The 24,763-nt window shown below is 39.3% G+C and overlaps 1 protein-coding gene across 3 annotated transcripts in view; it reads right to left on the minus strand.

The window, feature by feature from the left end:
* Nucleotides 1–3,327: 3,327 nt before the first annotated feature.
* Nucleotides 3,328–24,763, minus strand: part of MFSD6 (major facilitator superfamily domain containing 6) — a 66,984-nt gene continuing 45,548 nt past the window's right edge. For 2 of the 3 annotated variants that reach the window (XM_037043753.1, XM_037043752.1), the window contains 4 exons: nucleotides 10,235–10,396; nucleotides 9,214–9,312; nucleotides 7,214–7,494; nucleotides 3,328–5,326 (listed from right to left, as the gene is read on the minus strand). In XM_037043753.1, coding sequence (XP_036899648.1) covers nucleotides 5,123–5,326; nucleotides 7,214–7,494; nucleotides 9,214–9,312; nucleotides 10,235–10,396 — 746 coding nt within the window. In that variant the 3' untranslated portion in view covers nucleotides 3,328–5,122. Of the gene's footprint in view, nucleotides 5,327–5,483; nucleotides 5,509–7,213; nucleotides 7,495–9,213; nucleotides 9,313–10,234; nucleotides 10,397–24,763 lie in introns of all 3 variants that reach the window. The other variant, XM_037043754.1, reaches the window with a different exon arrangement.

Raw genomic sequence — 24,763 nt, forward strand, 5'->3', positions numbered from 1 at the left:
TTCTGTTGTGTTTATTTGATTTGGGGTTTATTATAGGGCTGATCACATACAGATAACTCTCATAAGAGATCTTTTGCTTTCCTTATCTTCTTCCTTTCCCAGTCTCTTTCTCCCTCCCCCTTCCTTTCTTTATTTAAAGGCCTTTAAAACACTTTAAATAACCATTAAATTACTTAGCTCTGTCCACAAAATAGCTCTGTCCTTCACAGGTGGTTGAAAGTTTGAGTTTCACACCATCAGAGGTGTGCAACTGTGGAGCCTAACAGAGCCTTTGTTGTGTTATTGCTTACACTAAGTGCCTCACAAAAGCTTACTGTTGTTAGCAAGCAGGACTATTTGACACCAAAAAGTGTAGGTGAGAAATAGTAGTGGTGGCCATGTTTAAACATTCATATCATTCAGTGCTGTTTTTAAAAGGTTTTAAAACACATTTTACATATCACAAAAAATGTTTTGTGAATTAGTTATATTTGTTTGCCAGTAATACTTAGGGATAAATAACAGGAGAGTGCCCATCTGACATTTAGGATGCTTGAACTTTTACCTTTTTATAAAATTAGAAATTTAAGAGATTTTAGATTTCAGGAGCTTTAATATAGATGAATAGGTTTTATCAATCTGTCTAAACATTTGGATGAATTAAGACCCATAAAATGATGTCAAGAAAAAGGATCTTACATTAACTATTCTATATGTGATTATTCCCCAGAGTTAGAGAAGTGCAATTTTTTAAAATCAGCTTTTTATCCAGCCGATAGAAGGATGCTGTGCATAGGTAACATAATGAATGTGGAATTCTGAAAAAGCCTGCAGTTACAGGAATTGTAGGCGACTCCAGAGCAGCTGCCTTCGGAGATGCCCCCTGGGGATGACGATGAATATGGATGTGACTCTCAGCCTCAATTGATTCAGAACCTTCATTTTTGCCATTGCACCCTTAGAAGACCTTTCTCACATTAGCCAGTTCATATAGTCTGTCCATTTAGTGATTCATAGCCAACAATATAACTAGCATTAGGATAAAAAGTTGAATCTGTATAACCAGCAGATTCTGTCTCAGAAGACAGACCTGCAAGGGGTCAAATTATAGTAAGAACATTGCTTGGTGACCAGAAAGAGGATGTGTTGTTATTCACGTTTAATGTCATGAAACCAAAAAGTCTTACGCAAACACCCTACAATGGGACTAGACTTGCTAAAGTGATAGATACCCAGTTTGTTGACAGAGACCACCCCTTCCTTTATGTAGGCCCTGACAACATTTTTTCCTCGTGACTGCTGTTTTTCTAATCTTGTTATTCACCAACATCTGAAACCCCTTCTAGTGGGCATGTTCATTAAAATATGAAAATCTTCAGTCTTCCTCTGGCCTACAATCCCTGAATGTAAATTTCAGGATTGTGTTGGATCCCCAGAGATTAGGGATAAGTATATATTTACCCGGATAAATCTTAGGAGGTGCAGTGGGATAGCTGTTCTTGTTTATTATTTGAATAATTTGGGGGAGGGGATTTTTTTGTTTTTAGATTTGGTCCATTTTCCTAAAAAGCAGTGCTGACAAGGAGAAAATGAAAGGGCATTAGTATTCATTGGAGATCCATCAGGCAGTATACTAGGCACTTGCGGTGCATCCTCATTTGAACCTCAGAACCACTCTAACTCTTTTTAGTACTGTGTCCACTTTACAGTTGAAGACAGACCCAGAGAAGAGAAGGTTGCTGAAGAACATACACAGCTAAAGTAGTAGAACCAAAATTTATGCCCCAGTGTGTCAGTGCCCATGCCCTTTCTACTTCCTTTATTGACATCTTTTAAACAAGTTAGTTAAAGAAGGGGCCTCTTAGCGAATCCATTCAAGGGATGTCTGTATCTTTTAATGTTACGCATGTGCCAGTGACCAGTGCCTTGTAGTTATGTGTACAGTAGATAATGGTCCACAACAGTGATTCTAAACAATCTAACAATACTTTTGTAAGATATACTGAAAATAAATTAGAAAAATTGATTCTAAAAGACATACCAGATATAAACCCTTCTTCATTTCTGGGTCACTGATCTTCAGAGTCCCTGCCAACCTCTTGAGTTTTCTCTGCTGGGCTGCCACACCATTCAGGTCACCTCGAGTACATGGGGTTTGGCACTCAAAACTAACAAAGCAGCTAGACTTCTAGGTATCTGAGACTATTTCGAAATCTTCCAGGGGTGTCCAAACTTTTGGCATCTCTGGCCACACATTAAATACATGTGACACGATCACAAAAAATATATAATATTTTAAGTAAATTTACAATTTTGTGTTGGGCCACATTCACAACCATCCTGGGCTGCAGGCGGCCCATGGGTCACAGGTTGGACACCCCCGTATGGAATACAGCCACACACATACAGCTACCAGGCACACAAGGAAGGGGTTCAGGCCAGGGCTGCTTTCCTGCTTACTCTACAACAGAAGCAGGAGTGGCTGTCATGCATCCCAGCATGAAGGAAGGCGCTGGTAGGCCTCTACTTTGGCATCAGTTTTGAGTTCCAGTTCTGGCTTTATGACCTTGGTCCCACAACTAACCTATGTTAGGTCTAGAAACTTCCTATTTAAACTGGGCATAGTGATAAGGATAAAATGAGAATCTCTTTAGCACAGAACAAGCAACCAGTAACTTTTGGGTGTGGGCCCCTTTTCCTGAATTCACTGCTTAACTCCATATTGGCTGCAAGAAATACCGCTGAAGTCATGGGCCCGGCAGTCCCACCCCATCCGTATTGGCGGTATGGGAAGCACTTGGCTGACTTTGCTCCATACGGCCAGTAAAGCAGTGTTGTCTTCCTATGGATTGTTCACGCTTTTCATGAGTTTACCGGCCACTGGAGCTGTATGTATTATAATCGTCTATTATTTTACTTAAGACTTTGGTTATAGTTTCATAATTAGCAGCTAACCTCTTTGGACCCACACAAGTTCAGCACTCTGGGCAACTCACTCTTTCTGCAATCATAAAGGTAAGAGTCATTACAGCAGTGATTAGCAGCCTGGGCTTTGTAACACCCCTGGGAATTTCCAAGGAATCTCAAGAGGGCTTATAAAATTCTCAAAACAAAATTTAAATTGAATTCACCTTAATATGTTTTAAAATGGCACTTGAGAGGACAGAAAAAAAGGTCACAAAGTCCACACACCCATGAAGATGTCTGCTCTAAAAGGATGAAATTTCTGCATTACCAAATCAGTTCTCTCAGGACAGGTTTCGTAACAACAGAGGCCTGTTGAATCTGGTTTTATCCGTTACAGAGTAAAGGACTTCTGTTGGTTTGTTCACATCTTTATCATTTAAGGAGTATTTTAAAATGGTATTTATTTTTGTCTCAACATATCAACTGTGCATTTCCAAAACAGCAGGCTTTTCAACGAATAAATGAGAACTGTAAACACAAGATACAGTATACATTTCTGACTTCTTCCTACAGTCAGTTTCACAAATCCACATACTGTACATTCCTAGGTGAGGTTCAGCCTGTCACACATTTCTTTATTTCTATAATTACATAAGCATAATAAATACATCTGATTTTTAAAGGTCACTTAAAATGAGTCATAATTTATAGTACAGTACGTTTCAGTTCAAGTGCAAAAATAATTATTTGCTTAATTCCATTTCTTTTCATTATTTGTTTTAAGCTGTGTTTTGCGGTGCTAGATATCCAAGTGTGAAATTTCTTCTCCCAGATACACTTTGAGATGGAAGGATGATATCATGGAGAAACTCTTACTTTACAGCTGATCCTGTTTAGTCAGGGTCAGGGGGTAAAGTGAATTGCTCTTTTTAAACTCTGTTCTGTTCCTTTCTGCTGTGCTCATCCACAGCTATTCTGTGCACTATAATTGACTTCATTCAGCTAGGGCAGCGTTCCCGTGTCCACAGCCATCTCCCAAGGCTTTCTATTAACCTTAACTTTCATGTTTAGCAGCAAGCTTCATGCCTGGTTCACCCAGCCACTGTGCCGACAGCAGCTGTAATATTTACGGTAGCACACCCATATCCGAACTGTCCAGTGTCTGACTGTGTCTTCATGGGAAAAAAGATACTGAACTTGTTTCTTTAGTCACTGAAAAGTATAGTTATTTCTTATTCCTGTCCTTTCATTCCTGGTTTCCACCTACTCCCCTCACCAAAACCACAACAAAAACTGACCCCTTTGATAATTTTTAAAAATTGTATCCCTCCCCCAGGCACTTAAATCTTATACTGTTATTTGTAAGTAGTACTGCTTAAAGAAACCTTTAGGAATTCAGTGATTTAAAAAAAAATTCCATCAGTTGATTAGAGCCTGAACCACTATAAAACTGTATATAGTGATATAGGCTACTTACAGTATCAATATATTTAGTAAACCCTGTCTGTTAGGTTATAGGATACTGAGTTGGTTTATTTGGAATATTCCCTCTGGTCTTAAAGCCCATTTAAAACAAAAGGCATTTTAAAGCTCAGCTTAGCTTGCAGTAGTCAATAACAGCTTTTGCTCAAAGAATGTACTATTTTCATTGTATACCGTACACATACAAAAATATATTTGCTAAAGATATGCCAAGTTTCTTATGAAACTTGTTCTAAACAAAAGTATATATGCTACTAACTTTTTCTGTTTACTGTATTTTTTTAAATCTTACCATTTTTAAATGGTTCTTTTTAAGAGAAACAAAATTATAGGTGTATTCTGTTTCTTCCTGGTTTGCATTAAGAACCAAATAATTAGAATAAATAATCAGAAGAGGGAAATTACATCAGCACTCACTTTGTAATGCTTCCCTTCCCTACACGCACTTAGTGTAGTTGCTGGCTTCAACTCACACTGCCCTGGCAGAGAAGTGCTGTAGTCCCTACCCTAACACCAAAGAACAGAAAGTCCTCACTGAACGCATTTCCTTTCCGTGATTCCAGTGGGCTGTTTCTGCCCCTGTGTACTGTAGCTACTATGTGTGTGTGTTTCCATGTTAATGAGTTCGGGTATCTAGAAGCGGATGTGGGGCAGTGCTCCTCAAGGCGAAGCGTGTCCTGGGTTCGGGACACCTCTCCCTCTGTCCTGGCGGAGGAGCCCAGTTCCATGCAGGGTGTGAGATGAGCGGGACCCCTCAGTGCCCCCCAGCGGCAGGCTGAGCCTGCTGGTCCTCACTTTCCTTTGCTCGCTGGTCCACACTGGGGTGAGGGGAGCTGCTCTGCGTCTGAGATGTTGCTGTTTGAGGGGATGTTTGGTTTCCAGATGGTTTGGAGTGAATCTCACACGGGACAGGCTGGGCTCCAGCAGCTGGAGAATCTCCCCGATTCTCACTGGTCCCCTGGAAGGAAAAAACAGCAGATGCCTCACAGTCCGTGTTAGCAAACTAATCCAACACCTTTTATATATGCTTTCCAGTAAGACATGGTAAACTTGAGGAGAACATCCTCAAGTGACCACTTCAGGGATAATAATGGAATAAGGACAGAATGTCTTACCTTTCATCTCTTTTCCTATGTGCAACTGCCAGAGCCGCATGAAAAACACAAACACTATAAGCAGACTTATCTTGTGGATAAAGGAACATTACTATCAAAATGCCTGTTACCACTAAGGAATACAATTTACAGCACAAATATTTACAGAGCCCTCACCAGCCACGGTGGCAGGTCACTGGGCAAGCAGCACAGACCTGAAACTCGGGCCACTTGCTGAGACCACAGAATTCAACAGCTGGAAGGGACCTTGTCTTTAAGGAAGTAAGGCCTTGGAGACAGGGCCCGGAAAAGAATGTCCTGAAACTAAGAGTCTTATGTATATTTGGGATTTAAAAGTATACACTAAAAGTTAAATAAGACAGAACATCCACATGAAAAAGGGAATGCAAACAAGCACTGAGATAACAGTGTACGTAACGGAGTACAGGCTCGAGCACAGCACCCGCAGTGTGGCTCCCTCTGCTACGATCCTGATTTTTGTAAGTCAGGACACTTTTTTTTTTTGAAGCATTTTCTTATAAATTAGTACCTATCACTTGAAATAGAGGAGCACCCCCAGAAAAGTTTGATTTCAGTGATTAATTCTACAATGAAAATGAAATCTTAGTATAATGGTTTCTTCATAAAAATAACTGAGCCATGCCAGCTAGATTTCATTAATCTTAATATATCAGAAAAAAATCTAATGATACTTGAGCCTCACAAGCTTCTGTGAAAATGACAATGAGCACCCTAAGTAAACACTGCTCTTCAAGTAAAAAACTTCCCTTCTCCTGCTTCATTCACTTCCGGCTTTGTATCTTTCATAGGCCCCTCTCACCCCAATATTCTCCTTTTTGACTAGGTAGAGGATTCGTGTGAGTTTATTATCTTAATAAGTAGGATCATGCATTGACCAGAATGCACTACAGTTAGTGAAGAATGAGGTTTGGTTTAAGTTTTAGAAATATTATGTTAAAGGCAAATATTATGATAAAGGCAATTCAAATCTTCTAAAAGGAAGTTACTCAAATTACTTTTTATTTTTATGTCTTATGTGTCCTCTGAAGCTGCTCTAGACATGACACATCAAGTGAAAGGGAGTGACTAACAAACACCAGGAAGTGGACTCCTTACTTCGGCTAAAGTGTTCATAGAAGTCACACTTAATCATTTCCCAAAGGCAGTATAGAGCTTTATGTACAATTACTCAGTTTTGCCAATAATGATTTCACTTTATGCAGAAGAGACTATACCTCTAAGGATAAGAAAAATCATACTTTTTATTTTTCATGTGAGGCCACCAGCAAAACTACACTTCCACTGAGTTAAATGTCTTTATCAGACCCATACAGAGGCTCAGTGTACTCATTAATTCATCAGATGTTTATTAAGATTCTATTACTTATACTGTCCCCACTAGAATTTTAAAATTATAGAGATTAATGCCCCCAAAGCAAGAGATGTACACACTGCAACTGGTATCCACCAGTACTAAAAATGTAAATACACAAAATCAGATTTCTTTCTTTCAAGAAGCAATTGTCTTCTCCGTGAAGCCTTCCTGCACTCTACAAGGCAGGGTTTTCCCTCTATGGGACCTTGTATGCACCTCTACAACGCACTTGTCACAGAGTACTGAAATTGTCTGCATGTCTGTTTTCCCCACCAGACCTTCCATAATCTTGTGACTGAATAACTGAATAATGAAGTCTGAGCCCACATATGGGAAGCCAGCAGAGGAACTTTACCTGCAAAGGCTGTATCTCAGAAGCACGGTTGTCTCTTGTTAGCTGCATCATCTCTTTAATTTGGTAGAGTGCGTAGACAAAGGTTACCCAGGGAGAGGAGCTGACTCCCCAGGCAGGCTTGTTCACGTCCTCCTGTTCTTCCTGATGCTTGGTTTTCTTGGGCGGAAGTCTGGGCTCAATGCGTGGCATGACATCTTCTGTCTGTTGTTGTACCAAGTCGATAGTTGCTATGGGAACAGGACTTGATGGAACAGGAATCCTTTCTGCCAACATTGTCTTGTCTTTAGAGAAAAGTATGTTTAAATCATTTTTAAGATTTCTACATATTTAAGCAAATGAAAATAAACTAAGCAGATAGGCCCACTCTAGTGTACTTGGCAACATTAACTGCTATGTAGTAAGGGGTTCTTCTTTACTTGGTACAAGTACTGAGCAAATGAACATGAGGTTATCTTGCAGGGTCTCCTGTAGGGCTTAACAGACAAGAATTTCTATTTACTTATGAAATGTATTTTCATTCAACTTAGATTTAACATCAGTGGGGCACAGGTTGCAGTGAATGGTGCTTTAGGTGCACTTAGGGGTTGAGATTTTAAAAATAAGCATCGAAAACAGAAAAAGTCACATGTCAGCTGTTTTTATTGGCCTTTTATTGGGTTGGCCAAAAAGTTCATTTAGTTTTTTCTGTAAGAAGGCTCCAGTAGCACTTAGTTATTTTTAACTTCATTTGAAACAATTTTGTTAGATTTTATTGTGACAGCTTCATGCCAGCATGCACTTAAAAAAGTTTACAAAAATTGGTGAATTTGTATATAGCCATTTTATATCGAAGATGAAGAAAGTATGCAACTTTTTTGGCGTATTATGCTTTACTATTTCAAGAAAGGTAAAAACACAACTGAAATGCAAAAAATGTGTGCAGTATACGGAGAAGGTGCTGTGACTGAACATGTCAAAAGTTTCATGCTGGAAATTTCTCACTGTACGGTGCTCCACAGTTGGTAGACCAGCTGAAGTTGATAGCAATCAAAACGAGACATTAATTGAGAACAATCACTGTTCTACCACACAAGAGATAGCCAATATACTTAAAATATACAAATCAATAAAGTTATTGGTGAAAAAGAAAAATGTGGCTTTTACTTTACAGAAAAAAGCATACAGACTTTTTGGCCAACCACATACTAAAGGCATGGAGATTAAGGCTTTTTAAGAGGTATGATCCAGTTAAGATTATAAAAGAACAAGAGTGAGAAAAACTAGAATTAGTCTTTCTTTCTTAATTATTTGTTGAAAATAAAAATCTGTCTCTGGAATTTGTGTAACAAGCTAGTTTTTCTAACAGAAGCACTTAAGGTACTTGAAGCAAATGCCACTCAAAGAATAGGACACAAAGGAAGATGAGCCCTGTTCTGGGACCTAAGAGCTTGGTAGGAATATTTCCATTCTATTGGTTGGCTGCCTTCATGAAAAAAAAAACACTTGAAAATGTGTTCTCATCTAAACATTATAGTTGATAAAACCTTTTTTCTGTATAACAATTTTAATTAAGGGAAAATTTAATGCCTAATTAAATTGAGGGGAAAATGCCTAATTGAGGGAAAATTTCAAAGTTAAGTTTTAGATACTTTTTTCCAAAGGAAGGTAAAATCATAAAGATTAATACCACTTCCTATCCCTAGTAGGAAAATTACTATATAGCCTTATATCTATTTGATTTGAATTTTAAATCCTTTTAGAATTCTAGAGAAATACAAAACCACCAACAAACCAAAACAAAATCAAGAACATTCTAAACCCCTTAAAATGACTAATATTCTTTTTAACACAGTAGACAGCTTCTCTCCAGCAGTCAGCAGTCCACTGATCTACCACTGAGGAAATCTAGCCAAGCAGGTCTGCAGTACACTCTGTTACTGCCTCTGGGTTTCTGAGGGCTATGTGTGGAATTGCCCAGGGCTTCAACTTTTATAACCACTAAGAAGAATGGACACATCTACCTTCTTCCTCATCTGGCACTGCCAGCCACTGGATCAGGGCAAAGAGCAGGAGGATCACCAGACAGGCCATGCCAATTCCTCGGAAGGTTGCAGCAGCCCCTGTGAAAACAAAGAGAACACTCTATAATAGACTAATTCTAGGAAATGCAGGTAGCCCTCATCCTAAACGATCAATGTTCTGAAGTTCAGGACAAAGGCAGCAGTGTTTGGGATGAATCAGAGAATGTCAAGTGGCCATTAGCTTCATATAGTGGAAAACACACACGTCTAGGTAGGTGTCAGGAGACTTGGGCACTGCTATTGGATCTGTCCTTGGTCAAACTGTAAAACTCCATTTATAAACAATGGTCTCTGATAGCCTTTTACCATAAAGTTCAGTAGTGCTTTCTTCTTCATAAAGACCATTTTCCTAACTAACTATTAAACAGCCCGATAAATCTGTAGTTGGAGTTCAAATAGTGCTATAAATTTAGATACCCCTGGGCCCACCTTCCATAGATGACTGAGCAATTAAGATCCGAGAGTAGAATGGTCTCATCTCCACCCCAGCCCCTGTGTTTCCAATAAAGGAGATCTGACAGGAGAGACAGACTGCCTTGTCACAGATACAGTGACATTACCAAAGCCAGCATAGTTTTTTCTGGTTCAGAATCTCATAATAGAAAAACAATGATGAATTTTCTTCCCTCTAGCATTATTATCAGCAGGTTTAGGATCATTTACTTCCAACCAACAGCATATGAGCTCATTTATTTGCTCGGCTCCTTTGAGGTATCTGTGTAGCATCTCATTAAGCTGTTTGTCAGAGAAATGTGCACAGTTACAGGCTAGTTCTAATCATCTTAACGACTTCAGCGCTCTGCTTTACAATTATGACTACCATGAAAGCTACAAAGAGAATATGACCACTGGAGTTTAGCTTCCGGCAGTCTTCAGTAATCTGAGTGTTTATTGAGGTGTTGCTAAAAAACCGTAAGTTTTCAACAAGGAAGAAAGGGAAAAAGAGAAAGGTCATTCTTACCGAAATAATTGACTAACACGCCTCCAATCATGGCACCACAGCCTCTCCCCAAACCCAGGTGGAGGCCCTGCAGGATGCCCTGAGCGGATGTCCTCAGCTCTGGGGGAACAGCTGCGCTGAGATAGGAAATGCAGGCCGCCCAGATGGCTGCGTGTGTCACTCCTGGAGAGGAAGAAGGGCAGGGAGGGTTGTCTGAGCAGTGCTCCTTACCTTACTCTTTCTTCAACTATGAATTGTGCATTTTTATCTACAGAAAACCAATATATGTACATTTACCTATAAAATATTTATTTATATACTTAACAAAACTTGAAAATTTTGTGTAGTTAGTTCATGCTAAGTACGTTCACGATATTATGCAACCATCACCACCCTCCATTTCCATGATATTTTTTATCACCCCAAACCGAAACTCTGTAACCAATATGTTAACTTTCCCCAGGCCTTGGGAATGACCTCTGTCTCTATGAATTCGAGTAGTCTAGGTACCTCATATTAGTGGAACCATACACTATTTGTCCTTTTGTGCCTGGCTGATTTCACTTAGCATAAGTCTTCAGAGTTCATCCATGTTGTAATATGTGTCTGAATTTCCTTTCTTTTTAAGGCTAATATTCCATTGTATGTGGGAAACATTTGTTAATCCATTCGTCTGTTGACGGGCGTTTTGGACTGTATCCAAGTTTTGGCTGCTCTTGCACATGCTATTGCTGTGAACACTGCTGTGCAAGTCCCTGAGCCCCTGCTGTCACTTCTGCTGGGGGTACACCCAGAAGGGGAATTACTAGGTCCGATGGATAATGATGCATTTAAAACTTTGAGGAACTGCCTGTTTTCCACAGTAGCTGCACCATTTTACAGTCCCACCAGAAATGCACAAGAGTTCCAGTTTCTCCACATCCTCGCCAGCACTTGTTATTTTCGTGTTTTTATTATAAGAGCAATCCCGATGGGTATAAAGGCTATCTCATTGTGCTTTTGATTTGCCTTCCCTAATGACCAGTGAGGCTGATGAGCATAGTTTACTCTTGTGCTTATTGGCCATTTGTGTATCTTCTTTGAAGAACGTCTATTCAGATCCTTTGCCCATTTTTTAATTGGGCTGTTGGGTTGTTTTTAGGGGTTTGGATTTTTTCCCCTTTTATTGAATTTATTGGGGTGACACTAGTTAACAAAGGTATAGAGGTTTCAGGTGCCCAGTTCTGCGACACGTCACCTGCACACTACTGTGTGCTCACCACCCCACGGCAAGACTCCCTCCGTCATCATTTATCACCCCACCGTTTTGTTTGTTTTGCTCTTGAGTTGTAGGAGTTCTTTATATATTTTGGATATTAAACCCTTATTGGGCACTTATATTGACATAAAATTACTTCCAACTTTTCATTATAATCAGCACCATGATTAACATTGTTGGAGATACCACTTTTTACATATTCCAGATTATTTACACTGGCTATAATTCTACAAGTGGGGTTAATTATTCAAAGGACATAACAGTTTTTATGCCTTTTAACAAATAGTTCCAATTTGTTTTCCAAAAGAATGTAGACTATTTACAATGACTCCTTACCAGTTTCATTGTATCTTCACCATTTGTTGGGAGGGAGGAGGGGAGAAAGATAACCGGTGGGGGAAAAATTGGTTGTTATTTTAATGTACAGCAACTCTACATTGTCTGAATTTAAATCTTTATTACAGTACTGCTTTAAATATAATAAAAAGATAATGATACCATAGGTTTTTATAAATTACAGGGATTAAGAAATCATCTGGTTCTGCCTAGACTGTCATGGACTTGCTCCCTGAAAAATAATCTCATTTGGAGAAAATATCATCAGACACTCTTAACCTGTGTTTCAGAATGTTAAACTAAAAGATTAATATGAATTTAAGATTTAATCTGACATGAGTCTGCTTTTGGCCAAAATGTAATTAATAGGGATTGGGTTGACCCCCCCCTTCCTAAAACAACCAAAACCTGGACAAAATATATGAAATAATAGTCCCCAAGGTATTGGACATCAGCAACAGGGACAGTAATCTCTAAAAAAAGGGGAGGGAAATATGAGGAGCCCCTGTTTACTGCCTGGTTAGAGTTTGAAAGCTTCAAGGCATAGAGGGGAAACCACTGGGTTGAGGAGATGGTGCTGAGTCTGAGGGGGACCAAGGCAGCTAGCGCTCCAGAGAAAGTGCCGGAGAGGGCAGAGCCTCCCGGAGAGGAACTCCAGAAGTCTGCAGACGGTTTGTTTTCCTCGAGCATTCAGTAGAGTGCGGATCAGTAAAGGCATGTGTCGCAGCTCTGCAAAGCAGGGAAGGAACCACCAGGAAACATAACAGAAGCAGCACTCAGAACCCTTACAGGGATAGGAACAGTACTGGTTTCACCGGCCAAACTGGAAAAACTCGATTCCTGGGATCGGCACTCTAAACCTGCTGCACTAGCATTATGAAAGAATCCGCCCCAGCGGAAACTCTGCTCCAGTTCCACTTAAGTCATCTTTAAAAGCAAGACTGTACAGGATCACACTATTTCCAGGTAATTTAGCTGTGTCCCACAACAAAGCTGAAGAATATAAGAATACAAATATATCCACCACCCAACAAGGTAAAAACTCACACTGTCTGGCATACAGTCAAGTTACCAGCGATGATCTTACTTAAGTAGATCCATAATAGAATGAACACTTTTTTTACCAATCACATTAGACTATATGCACTACAGTTAACAGGAAAACATCAAAATAGTTTTTCTTAGGTTTATATGTAGTTCTGTAATCATTTTAACTAGGTTATTTTTTAACTGAAAATATGGATTAGATTATCAGAAGTACTATGCACACTTATTTCATTTCCACAGAAGTCAAATAAAATATTTGCTTTATTTGGCTAAACAATTTCAGTACCTTAGATAATGCTGGCTTTCTCAGAACTGAGTAATGCCTGCATAGAATCTTAATTATAAAAGCTGACACAGTAGGATTATTAAATATATTATTAAAGATGCTGTCAACTGCATTTCTTTTCAGATACACATTTTTCCATTAACCACACTGAGGAAAACACTCGAAATTATTTCAGAAAATAAAATGATTTAAAATTAAGTTAGATTAAATAGTAACATTCAACATAGGTTTTAGAAGTAGTTTCTTAAAGATGAATCATCAAAAACTTAAAACCACATCAAATAATTATAAATAAACTTTAATGGTGCTACCAAATTTATTGTGTCTAAGAGCAACCAATTGCAGGATTTGCAAGTGGAGAAAGATGGGCGTGTGTATTTATGTAACCAAAACAGGAACAAATATATTTTCACTATAATCCTAGATCAACTATACTTTTAGCAGTTAATTCTCGTAATAGTGACAGCTTGGGCACACACAATCTTCCAATAATAGGGTTTTCTCTTCTTTTCTTTTTTTAATTCTAAGGGTTTTCTGAAATTTTGAGTCTTCTAAGATAATAAAAGTCTTTCCAGCAGGATGACTTCAGTCGGGATGCTTTTAATCTGTCCTTAGAATTTGTTGATTGGCATTAAGTGGCAGATAGAAAAGATTCTCTACAGTTAGATTGCTAGGGCTTCCTCCCAGCTTTTCGGGACCTGATTCGATAATGGAGCTACATTCTGTAAAGCAGGTCAGGGCATTAACTGAAGGAAAAACAGTACAGTGAAAAATTGACCCTGGTACTAAAAGCAGAAGAATGAAAGCTACTCTGCCTGCATTCCCCCGGCATTTCCCAAGGCAGATGTAGAATTCAAATTTGCTTCTCTGAAAACCCTGTTTCAAAATATGTAAATGGAAGAATCCATCTCATTTCCTTGAAAAGAAACTAGCAAGACTGAGCAGTCCACAAGAGGAGACTGGGTTGTTAATATCACCTTTGTACACAAAGACCATTGTCGAATTTTGGTTCTTGCTCTTAACTTTGAGTATACAGTCTTCTAGCAATCCTATAAATAATATGAAAACCTTGTCCATATTTTTACTATAGTTGTGCTCTCATCCTCTAATTTAAAATAAAACAGCAATCTAGAAATCTAAAAATCTTCCACCATCTTACACATTTGTAAGATATGAAAAGAAATCTTGACAACTATGCTGCCTAAAACAACTTACCTCTAAAACTTGGGGGGTAAAATATTTCATAAGCTGGGGAAATAAAATGCTTCTACTTTCTTAATTTTTCTTAGAGAACTGTGAAAAAGTAATACGTTATCACTTTCCATTTGATGAAGTAAATGAGCACATTTATTCAGTGGCATGGGTAAAGTAAGTTTACCCTGGACCAACAATTAAAAAAAAACTTTTAGTATGAAATAACTAAGTTGGTGGACAACACAGTAAGAATAAAAGTATCAAACAAGTAAGAATAAAAAGATGTTACACCACCACTAATAACAGTAACAGAAGTACACAAATTGACTCTCCTTGCAATATTTTAACCCCGACACTTGCCACAAAGCTGCTGCTGTCTGTGGATAATTCAATACCAACCCCATATACTAGGTACTTCATAAATATATTTGAGTGGCAGTTCAACACCATATGTTAACTGACAGTGAATGACTCTCAAAGACCACACGGGTCACACAAACAGCTTCTCAGGTCACGGAAACTTAGCTTCCCAGTCATTCCTTCCTTACCTTAACTGGGGTTCCTCAAGATTATCTACTACCACCTAACAGGAATATAAGAGATACCATATTTTCATACCATCTACTACCGAGACCTTAACTATTTGGGGACACACTAACATCTGAATAACTTAAAACCACTAGAAATGGTTATGACTAACATTAAACTTTTTCTCATTAATACAGCAATTTACTCTAACAAGAATTGTGCTGTGTTTTACACAGATTATCCCATTTATTGCTCCAGTAACAGGTACTATTTTTTCCCTTCATTTTCCAACAATGAAACTAAACCCTAGAGAGATTAAAGTCCCTCATCCAAAGCCACACAAGACAACAGGGTAGTAAAACAATACATGAACGCAAGGTGTCTAAGGAGAACTGCCGTGCTTACGTACACTATAAATCCTCCTAACGACTGAATATTCTGTAATAAGTGTAACTAACCATCTACCTGTATTTTGCTGTGTATAATGCACACCCATGTTTTTGGCCTAAACTTTAAGGAAAACTTTTAATTTTTTAATTCAATTTTGTATTTATTTATATTTAGATACTTGGTTTTTTGAATTGTAAAGGAATTTTAGCATTTATTTTAAAACATATTATGGTACAAGAAATTTTATATAACAAATAATTACAAAACACAAGAACAGATATAAGACATTTTAGGTACTACACATGTATAATGTGAATCCTTATTTTTCCCTCAAAAATTTGGACAAAAAAGTGCACATATACACAGCAAAATACAGTATTTTGAGAAGTTTTGTTGATAACATCAAACATGCCCAACAAGCTATCAATTTTTAAAAATGTGTATTCTTACTACCTTCTTTCTCTCCTTCCCTAAGAACTCACAATATACATATTATCCAATTTTCTATATGCCCCCAAGGAACTCTTTATCTTGTAATATTCGACACTGGTATCTGATTCTGCAACATGAATTTCAGTTCGTTTAGTCTTGGCCCACAAGAAGGCTCTACCACAATTCATGGCATATCTGAGCAAGAAAAAAAAAACCCTTTCTTCCCAAGTGGGCAGTTGTTCTTTGCAAAATTCTGCTTGGTTTGGGGAAATCACATAATGTCTGGGTGGGGGGAAAACTGACAAAGTATTGGCGAAGTAGAATTTTTTTAAATTTTGTTTTTCTTCTGCCACTGGCTTGAGCTCACTGAACAAAACATAAGTGCCCCTTTAGCGCTAGTACACTGAGTCAGTTGTGACAGCCCCTTTCCATGGAGGGACCAAAGCATGTTTCAGTTAGTTCAGTGTGCCTCTCAGATGCTGGGATTAAAAAAAAAAGCTGAGGTCCACACATTAGATGTTTTCTTCCCCGTATAGTCTAATGGCCTGGGGACAGGATGAGTAGCGGTTCTGCTCCTTACAGTCATTCAGGGACCCAGTTGCAGAAACGGTGCCCTTTCCAACCCCTGACAGAGGAGGGAGGAGAAGGTGGCACATGGGAACTTTCATGGGCTAGGTTTAGAAGTGACATACATCATTTCTTCTCACATTCCATTTCTGCAGAATCAGTCATACCTAATTGCAGTGGAGACTGGGAAACAGAATCTAGCTGTGTGTGTGTGTGTGTGTGTGTGTGTGTGTCCATGAAGAAAAGGAAACAGCAGGTGAACCAGCAAGCCAGTATCTCTGCCAAAGTCAGCCATCAACAGCAATGGACCTTTCAAAAATAGCAGAGGATCCTACAAGTAACAGACCTAGCAGCTGCTGCCTGAATAAACCTTTTATGTGTTGCATGGAAGAGACTTTATATAAGACATGCAACAATTACTTTTATGGTCCAGTATCTGCCAGTGCACAGCACTACAAGAATCTTCTTTGTGCATTCATTCAATAGCCCTTATTGAACACCTACACTGCGTGCCAGAACCCCTGCTCTGCTCTGAGAATAAGACAACATACAAAACACATCCCTAATCACCATGGAGCTTATAGTCAGGTGGGTGAAAGGGAGCAGGATTTCCCTGAGAGAGGAGCAAACCGAGCTCCTTGAACAGATCAAAAATATCCAGCACCTAGCACAAGGCTTGACATGTAATGACAGCTGAGCAGAAGAATGTTGAAATGAAACTAAGGTGTGGTCTGTATGTTGGAATGTGAGAGCAAAAGCATTCATGGATAAGAAGCACCCTGGGTGAGGTTGGAGAAAACATCCAAATCTCATGTATGAGTAAAAATTGACAGAGGAAATAAAGCCTCTATAAGCTTCACCTTGCAAGATTTCTTTTAAAAAGGATGCTTAAAAAATTCTGTAACTGATACAACAATGTGGGGGCCCTCATGAATTCTACATGCCGGCATTATGCCCTTGGTATACATTAAAGTAAACTGTGTTTACTTGACATTGCTGAGATTTTATTCTCAATGTTTCCCCATATCAAGCCACACATGAGAAGTGATTTTATAACAAAGCCAGTAAACATTTCACTTCCCTAGTGATAACTTTAAGAATAGTGGGCACTGACTAGTCTTTTATGACCAGGCTTTTAATAAGTAACTGTCATTTAACCTCTTAGAGTAAAATCTTTTTTTTTTTTAAAGATTTTATTTATTTATTTAATTTTAGAGGGGAAGGAGAGAGGGAGAGAAACATCAATGTATGGTTGCCTTTTGTGCATCCCCTGCTGGTAGTTAGCCTGCAAGGAACCGGTTTGCAACCCAGGTGTGTGCCCTGACTGGGAATCGAACTGCGATCGTCTGGTTCGCAGGCCTGCGCTCAATTAGAGTAGAATCTTATCAGTTATACAGGGTGGGGCAAACAGCTGTATGTGAAACACAGTGTTTATTCTTGTATTACTATTTATTAATCATTGTGTGTTTTCTACATGAACAACTATAAATGTACTTTTCCTCACCCTATATTCCCCTTGTACTGATTTTTATTTATAGTTTTTTAATTTTACTTTTGTAATTTTATATTACTTAATATTTATTGACAGCTAACTATATACCTGATAATGTGCTAAGTACTTTGCAGAGATCGGTTTAATACTCATATCAGTCTATTCTATAGCACAAGAGTCTGAGGTTTAGACAGTTAAGCATTTTTCCAAAGACACAGAGCTTTTACACTGGGGAGTTAGAATACAAATAATCTAATTCACATCTGGTCAAGATGGTAACTCGCCTCCTTGCAAAACCCAGTCAAAATTACAACAAAAATATAGAACAAACATCACTCAGAACCATCAGAAATCAAGTAGCATGGAAGTCTGACAACTACAGAACTAAAGAAACCACATCTGTCCAGACTGGTAGGAGGGCGGAGACATGGAACAGGCTGGTGCCACATCCATGTGTGGTAGATAAACATTTGGGAGGGATATCTCAGGGGTGAGGTATCCCAGCCCCACACCAGCACCCCCAGCCCAGGGTTCCAGTGACAGGAAGATAAATCCCCAAAACTTCTGGCTGCAAAAACCAGTGGGGAATGAGTCAGTGGAAGAAACTTCTGGAGTCCCAAGCAGTTCCCCTTAATGAACCCACATGTGGACTCACTCACACTCATTCTACCTGAGCTCTAGCACTGGGACAGCAGCTTGAAAGGCACCAGTGACATACAGGAAGGAGCTGAAAGTGTCTGGCATCAAGGCAAGAATTAGGGGACAGCTTTTCCCAGACAGAAATGTGGGTAGAGGCCATTGTCCCTTTTCTGAACCCTCCCCACACAGTGCCACAGAGCTGGGAGGTTGGTGCCTATCTGAGACTAACCTGGCTAACACTGTTTGCCCGACCCTGGAGATCCCCAGAGAGTCAGTCCCACCCAATCAGCTTTTCCACATGAATGGCTGGTCTTGGCTCATGCTTCATAACTTCCTAAATCTATTCAAATAAGCAACAGCTAGCTTTAGTGAGGCCCCAAACCCCATACCTTTTGCTAAGTGGCCTCAGGCCTGGCACTAGCAGCAACCAGCCTAAATTAATAGCTTGGCTTCACTTGGGAATCTCGAATCCCAAAACAAGTAGCAGCCATCTCAGATTGTTTTATACCTTAGGCAGGGTAGCCACAGAAAAAAACAGGTTGGTGCTGACCGTGGCCTGCACTACCTAGGAAATCCCAGAGCCTGTGAACCCAGTGGACAGCTACAGACAATGTCGGAACACCACCACCCTGCCTCCACACAGCTGATCCTCCACAGAGGGTAGAGGTTGGCAGTCAGTGGTCAGTCATTCCTTGCATCTGATTGGCCTTAGTAAATCCTTCCCATTGTCTACCAGGAGCAACCAAGGTACAACTACAAGAGGAGGGTATACGCAGCCCACATGAAGGGTGCACCGTAAGTACCTACTTGGGTACTTGGGAGGCTGTGCCACTGGGCCCTACAGGATACCTACTACGTGAGGCCACACTACTAAGACAGGGAGTCATAGCAGCTGTACCCAATACATAGAAACAAACACAGGGAGGCTGCCAAAACAAGGAGACAAAGAAACATGGACCAAATGAAAAAAAAAGATCAAAACTCCAGAAAAAGAACTAAAGAATAAGGAGATGAGCAATCTATCAGATGCGGAGTTCAAAATACTGGTTATAAGGATGCTCAAAGAACTTAGTGAGGTCCCCAACAGCATAAAAAGATCCAGTCAGAAATGAAGGTACACTGGGCGGGGGGGCGGGCAGGGTTGGGAATATAAGACAGAAAGCTGTACTTGAACAAAAATTAAATAAAAAAAATATTTAAAAAAATAAATTAAAAAAAATGAAGGTACACTAAATAAAATAAAGAACAATTTATAGGGAAACAACAGTAGAGTGGATGAAGCCCAGAGTGAAATTAATGATTTGGAACACAAGGAAGTAAAAAACAACCAATCAGATCAAGAAGAAGAAAAAAAAATTTTTTTAAATGAGGATAGTGTAAGCAGCCTCTGGGACAACTTCAAGCATTCCAACATTCACATCATACGGGTGCCTGAAGGAGAAAAGAAAGAGCAACAAGTTAGAAATCTATTTGAAAAAAATAAAAAAAATGTCCCTAATTTGGTGGAGGAAATACACATACAAGTTCAGGAAGCACAGAGAGTTCCAAACAAGTGGGACCCAAAGAGGCCCACTCCAAGACATATCATAATTTAAGTGCTAAAGTTTAAAGAGAGAATCTTAAAAGCCATAAGAGAAAAGCAGTTAGTTACCTACAGGAGAATTCCAATAAGACTGTCAGCTGATTTCTCAAAAAAAATTTTTGCGTGCTAGAAAGGACCAGCAAGAAATATTCAAAATCATGAAAAACACAGACCTACAGCTAAGATTGCAGATAGCAAAGCTATTGTTTAGAATCGAAGGGCAGATAAAGAGATTCCCAGACAAGGAGAAAATAAAGGAGTTCATCATCGCCAAACCATTATTATATGAAATATTAAAGTGACTTATTTAAGAAAAAGAGGATCAAAACTCTGAACAATGCCCTGGCTGGTATAGCTCAGTGGATTGAGTGTGGGCCTGCGAACCACACGATTGCGGTTCGATTCCTAGTCAGGGCACATGCCTGGGTTGCAGGCCAGTTCCCAGCAGGGGACTCATGAGAGGCAACCATACATTGATATTTCTCTCCTTCCCTCCTTCCCTCTAAAGATAAATAAATAAATAAACAAATAAATAAAATCTTAAAAAAAAACCAAACTCTGAACAATAAAATGGCAATAAATACATATCTATTAACAACTGAATCTGAAAAACTAAGCAAACAACAACAAAGACAGAATTGTGGATACAGAGAGCATTTTGATGGTTGCCAGATGGGAGGGGGTTTTGAGGGAATGGGTGAAGAGGTAAGGGGATTAAGAAATACAAATAGTAGTTACAGAATAGCCATGGGGATGTAAAGTACAGTGTAGGAAATGAAGTAGCCAAGGAACCTGTGCATGACCCATGGACATGAACAATGTGGGGGGTTGCCTTGAGAGGGCTAAGGGGGGCTGAGTGGAGGGGACAAATGGGGAAAAATTGGGGCAGCTATAATAGTGTAACCAATAAAATATAACTTAAAAACTTAATTCAAACCTAAACACTTTATGGTTTCCAGACCACTACATATTTTGGGTTAAGCTGCCTCAACTAATTGAATAGAATTATAGAATGAGGTAGAAGTAAATGATAAAATACACTGATGTTTTCACAGATGTACAATGGACGGTAGGGTGGTATCTTAGGAGAAAGCTGTCATATTAAAGGGTAGGCCCTTAAATTTAGCTTTCAGATTTTCTTCACATATTTAAATAAGTTTTTGAGATAGAACTTCCTGTATCACTAAAGGGCTTTAAAAGTTAGAAAACACCAACTATACAACAATAAAAATAAAGTTAGAAAAGATAATATTGACTACAGTACTTTTTTCAGGGTACTGTAAAATCAAGCAAGCAACAAACATTTACAGTGCATCTTCCTGTGTGTGTGTATTTTAGAGAATTCAAAGGGTACACGGTATGGTCTTTGCATTTAAGAGTTAAAACTTTTTAAGTCAGGAGTAAAACTAATAGTATTTGTAAAATAACTGGGTAGCAATGTGACACAGTCCAGAAGCTTGAGAACAATTCTGGAAAGGAAGAGCTAAATGTACAATACAATTACCAATAAAGGATTCTTGGAGTGGAAAACATTTTAAATAAGTTCTAAATGGACAAAATAATGTCTGTTTTGAATAAAAGGTTATATAAGAACTTTTACTAACTTTTAGCATGGCAGTGACAAAGAATAAAATTGCTCTATTATAATTTATAAGACTACTCCACTTAAAAATGAATTTTAGCAGTAACACCAATGGCTTTCATATGCCAGTTCATCAATTCAAATGCTTCACTTAGACCATTTGCCTATTTTATGTATTAATGTGGTAAGCTACTTGTGTTTCAAGGGTTAAGCCAGACAGAAAATTTCCAATATGGATGGTAACAGACTAGAATCGTGTGTAGAATTTCAACTCTCAGATAAGGGCGTCATACTAATCCTTTCACAATTTCTCCGTGTTCTTCCAGACATAAGATGAATAAAAACAAGTCTTACTCAGCTCAATAGGCATACAAAATAAGAAAGCAAGCTTCATAAATGTCAGTTCAAGCCTTCCTACTGATGACATTAAAAAACCGTCATTCATTAGAATCTTAATCCAGTTCCCACTGATCAAGCATCCTGCAGAGAAAGACCTGACATAGGCCTCATTTTTTTACACTGTGGTACAGGAGCCATTAATTCAAGCACCTCAGAAGACCTCTTCAGTCACAGCAGCCCCAGGCTGGCCTTGCTGTCCTTAAGTACATTGTAATAGCAAGAATAATTTTGATCACAGTCATCTCAAAGTCTTACCAGGATTTACAATCAATACCCACACAGGAACGCTCATAAGAAATTTGGGCTTGATTTTTATCAAAAGTGTATCCTCCTAACCACAATCAGGAATGATGAAATGTTTCTTGTACAAAAGTAAAGGAGAAAATTCCTGTGAGCTTTTAAAATGAGACCTTGAGAAATAAATATAAACTGTCCCACCCCCTCTACGCCACCCAGCAATGCTTTTAGGCACTTAGACTGTCTCTTTTTAAAATAAATTACAGCCTCCTTGTGGGCATTCCTGCTTCTTTATATGGCACCACCAGTTGCCTACAGAACAATATATTTGCTGCAAATGGTAGCCCGACTGCTTACGGAATAAGACTGCAGGCGAAAATTGGCTACGACACGTGAGAAAGATCCTAGGTAAGAAACATCCTCCTAGGTAAGAAACATCCTCACAATTCCCAACAGCATCCAACAGTCTTACTCTGATGCTCAAATAGATACCTGCAAAGCCTCCTTCCTAGGGGATATTTGCCTCATCCCCCCCCTCCTATCTGTTAATTATTCCCCATGTGGCCTGAAGAGACTAATGCAGATGATGGTCAAGAGCTTCAAGGAATAAAGGATAACAAGGAATCTTCTTGTATTAGTCACATGCAACACAAATGGAGAAGAGACTGGCAGCAGGAGATACTGGATGAAGCACCTCTCTCCTCCCCTTTAATTGCACACTAGGTGGTACCAGTTCTCGGAGTGTTTGGGAGTGAGGCAAGGGGTGACAGGACAGAGGGGTGAGGTAGACCCTCCTGTGTGAAGCTGGCTGAGAATCAAAGAACGGATGTGCTAACTGTTCCGTGTCCAGACTGGCAGGATCATTCATGATGACAGCCGCACGTCATCAGGTAACAATTCCAGTCAAAGGATTAAGGGACATCTATGATACAATAATTAAATCACTCCATGCTTTGTCATCATTTCTTGTCTTTACTGTGTTGTAAGTAGAGCTGCTTTAAGCACAAGGACTCTAAAGTCATTTGGATAAGTTCGTCAAGGTGGAAGGATCCAAACTGGCAAAATAAACCTTTTCAGGCTGAAGTATGTTCCTGTGACACAGGATTAATTCCACATGGATGATTTACTGTTTTCTGCGGGGTGGACGTGGGTCAGACAAAGGCAAGGGATTTTGTTTTTGTTATATGGCCAAAACCCTCAGCACTCACTTCTGCCAGGGAATGAGACTGTCTCCTCCAGTTTTAGACACAAAGAGCTCTGTGGGACTGGTCACAGAGCTCTCCATTACACAAGGAGACTCTGTTTGTATAGATCCCCTTTCTACTCGCTTCAGATCAGTACGAGGGTTTCTACTGGCGCAGGGGAGAATGAAATGAGGCGCAGATGTATAAATTATAGTTTGCCACAGAAGAGGAATTTCTTCCTCTTAGATTCGGTACATGACCAAGTCCCTAAATCCTGGGATAACGCCCTGAGGTACAAGTTGGTATTATAAAACTATGTTCTGGGTCGGCAGCTTGGAATGATGAATGCACTGAGCCCTGGCTGCGGCATACCACAGATTCCCTGGAGACCCTATTCTGCTTCCCACTTCTGAGCTTTGGCACAGAGCTCTTGGCTCTTCTCTTTGCCAAAATGCCCGCTGTCTTTAGGCCACCTGGTGGGTTCCTATTCGCCCTTCAAAATCCAGCCTGTATGTGATTTCCTTGGGGAATCTTTCAATAACATCTCCATTCTCGCACTTCCTGCTTCACAAAGCTGATCATCCCTTCCCCGGAGCTCCTTCTCCGTTACCTGGCACACTTTCTGACTCCACCTAACACACTGTATAGTAATGATGTGTTTACGCATCTGGTTCCTGGAGCAGATGGTGAGACCTTGGGGCCTAAGTTAAGAAATGGCTTTATTTCATTCCCAGCACTCAGCATGCTGCCTGACTCTTAGTAGCTACTTAATATATATTCTCTTTTCAACAGCTTTTTAATTCACAGCTGCATTTGTCTTTTTCCCCCATATAAAATTCTTGTTGTTCTTTTACCCATTTCATTAAAAAGCTTCTCTCTTTTACTCTTTTCTTGAGTCACTTATGCAAACTGTCCATCGCCATGCAATTCATATTTGAAAAAAGGAGCTAAAAGAGACATACATTATTACAACATACTTTCTTCTTTGTGGGTGTACCAGTGTGCGTTACTTTTATAGTGTCTGCACACTGTGGCATACCAACAAATGAAGCAGTTAAGGAAGGCGAGGACCCTGTCTTAGAACAGAATAGGAACTAGAGGCGAAAAAGCCTGAGAACTATGCTGCATGGACCTTGTTATTGCCCAATTCTTTCCTGTTTACTGTCTTGCTGTTCTAAAATGGCAAAATGCCAAGATGTACATCTCACCTCAAGACTCTCCCAGAGTTCTCATTTTTACAAACGATAACTTTTTACTTATAATACCATATTTCTATTTTCTACATATTTATAAACAATATCTCCTTTTGCCAATTACATCGTGTATCAATTCTAAAAAAGCATCTTTATGCGAGGGAAGGGGGAAGGATTTATAGGAACAATTATAAAGGACATATG

This window comes from Sturnira hondurensis, unplaced genomic scaffold (genome assembly GCF_014824575.4).
Source record: "Sturnira hondurensis isolate 20B ecotype Veracruz unplaced genomic scaffold, ASM1482457v3 Scaffold0004136, whole genome shotgun sequence".
Lineage (NCBI taxonomy): Eukaryota > Metazoa > Chordata > Mammalia > Chiroptera > Phyllostomidae > Sturnira > Sturnira hondurensis.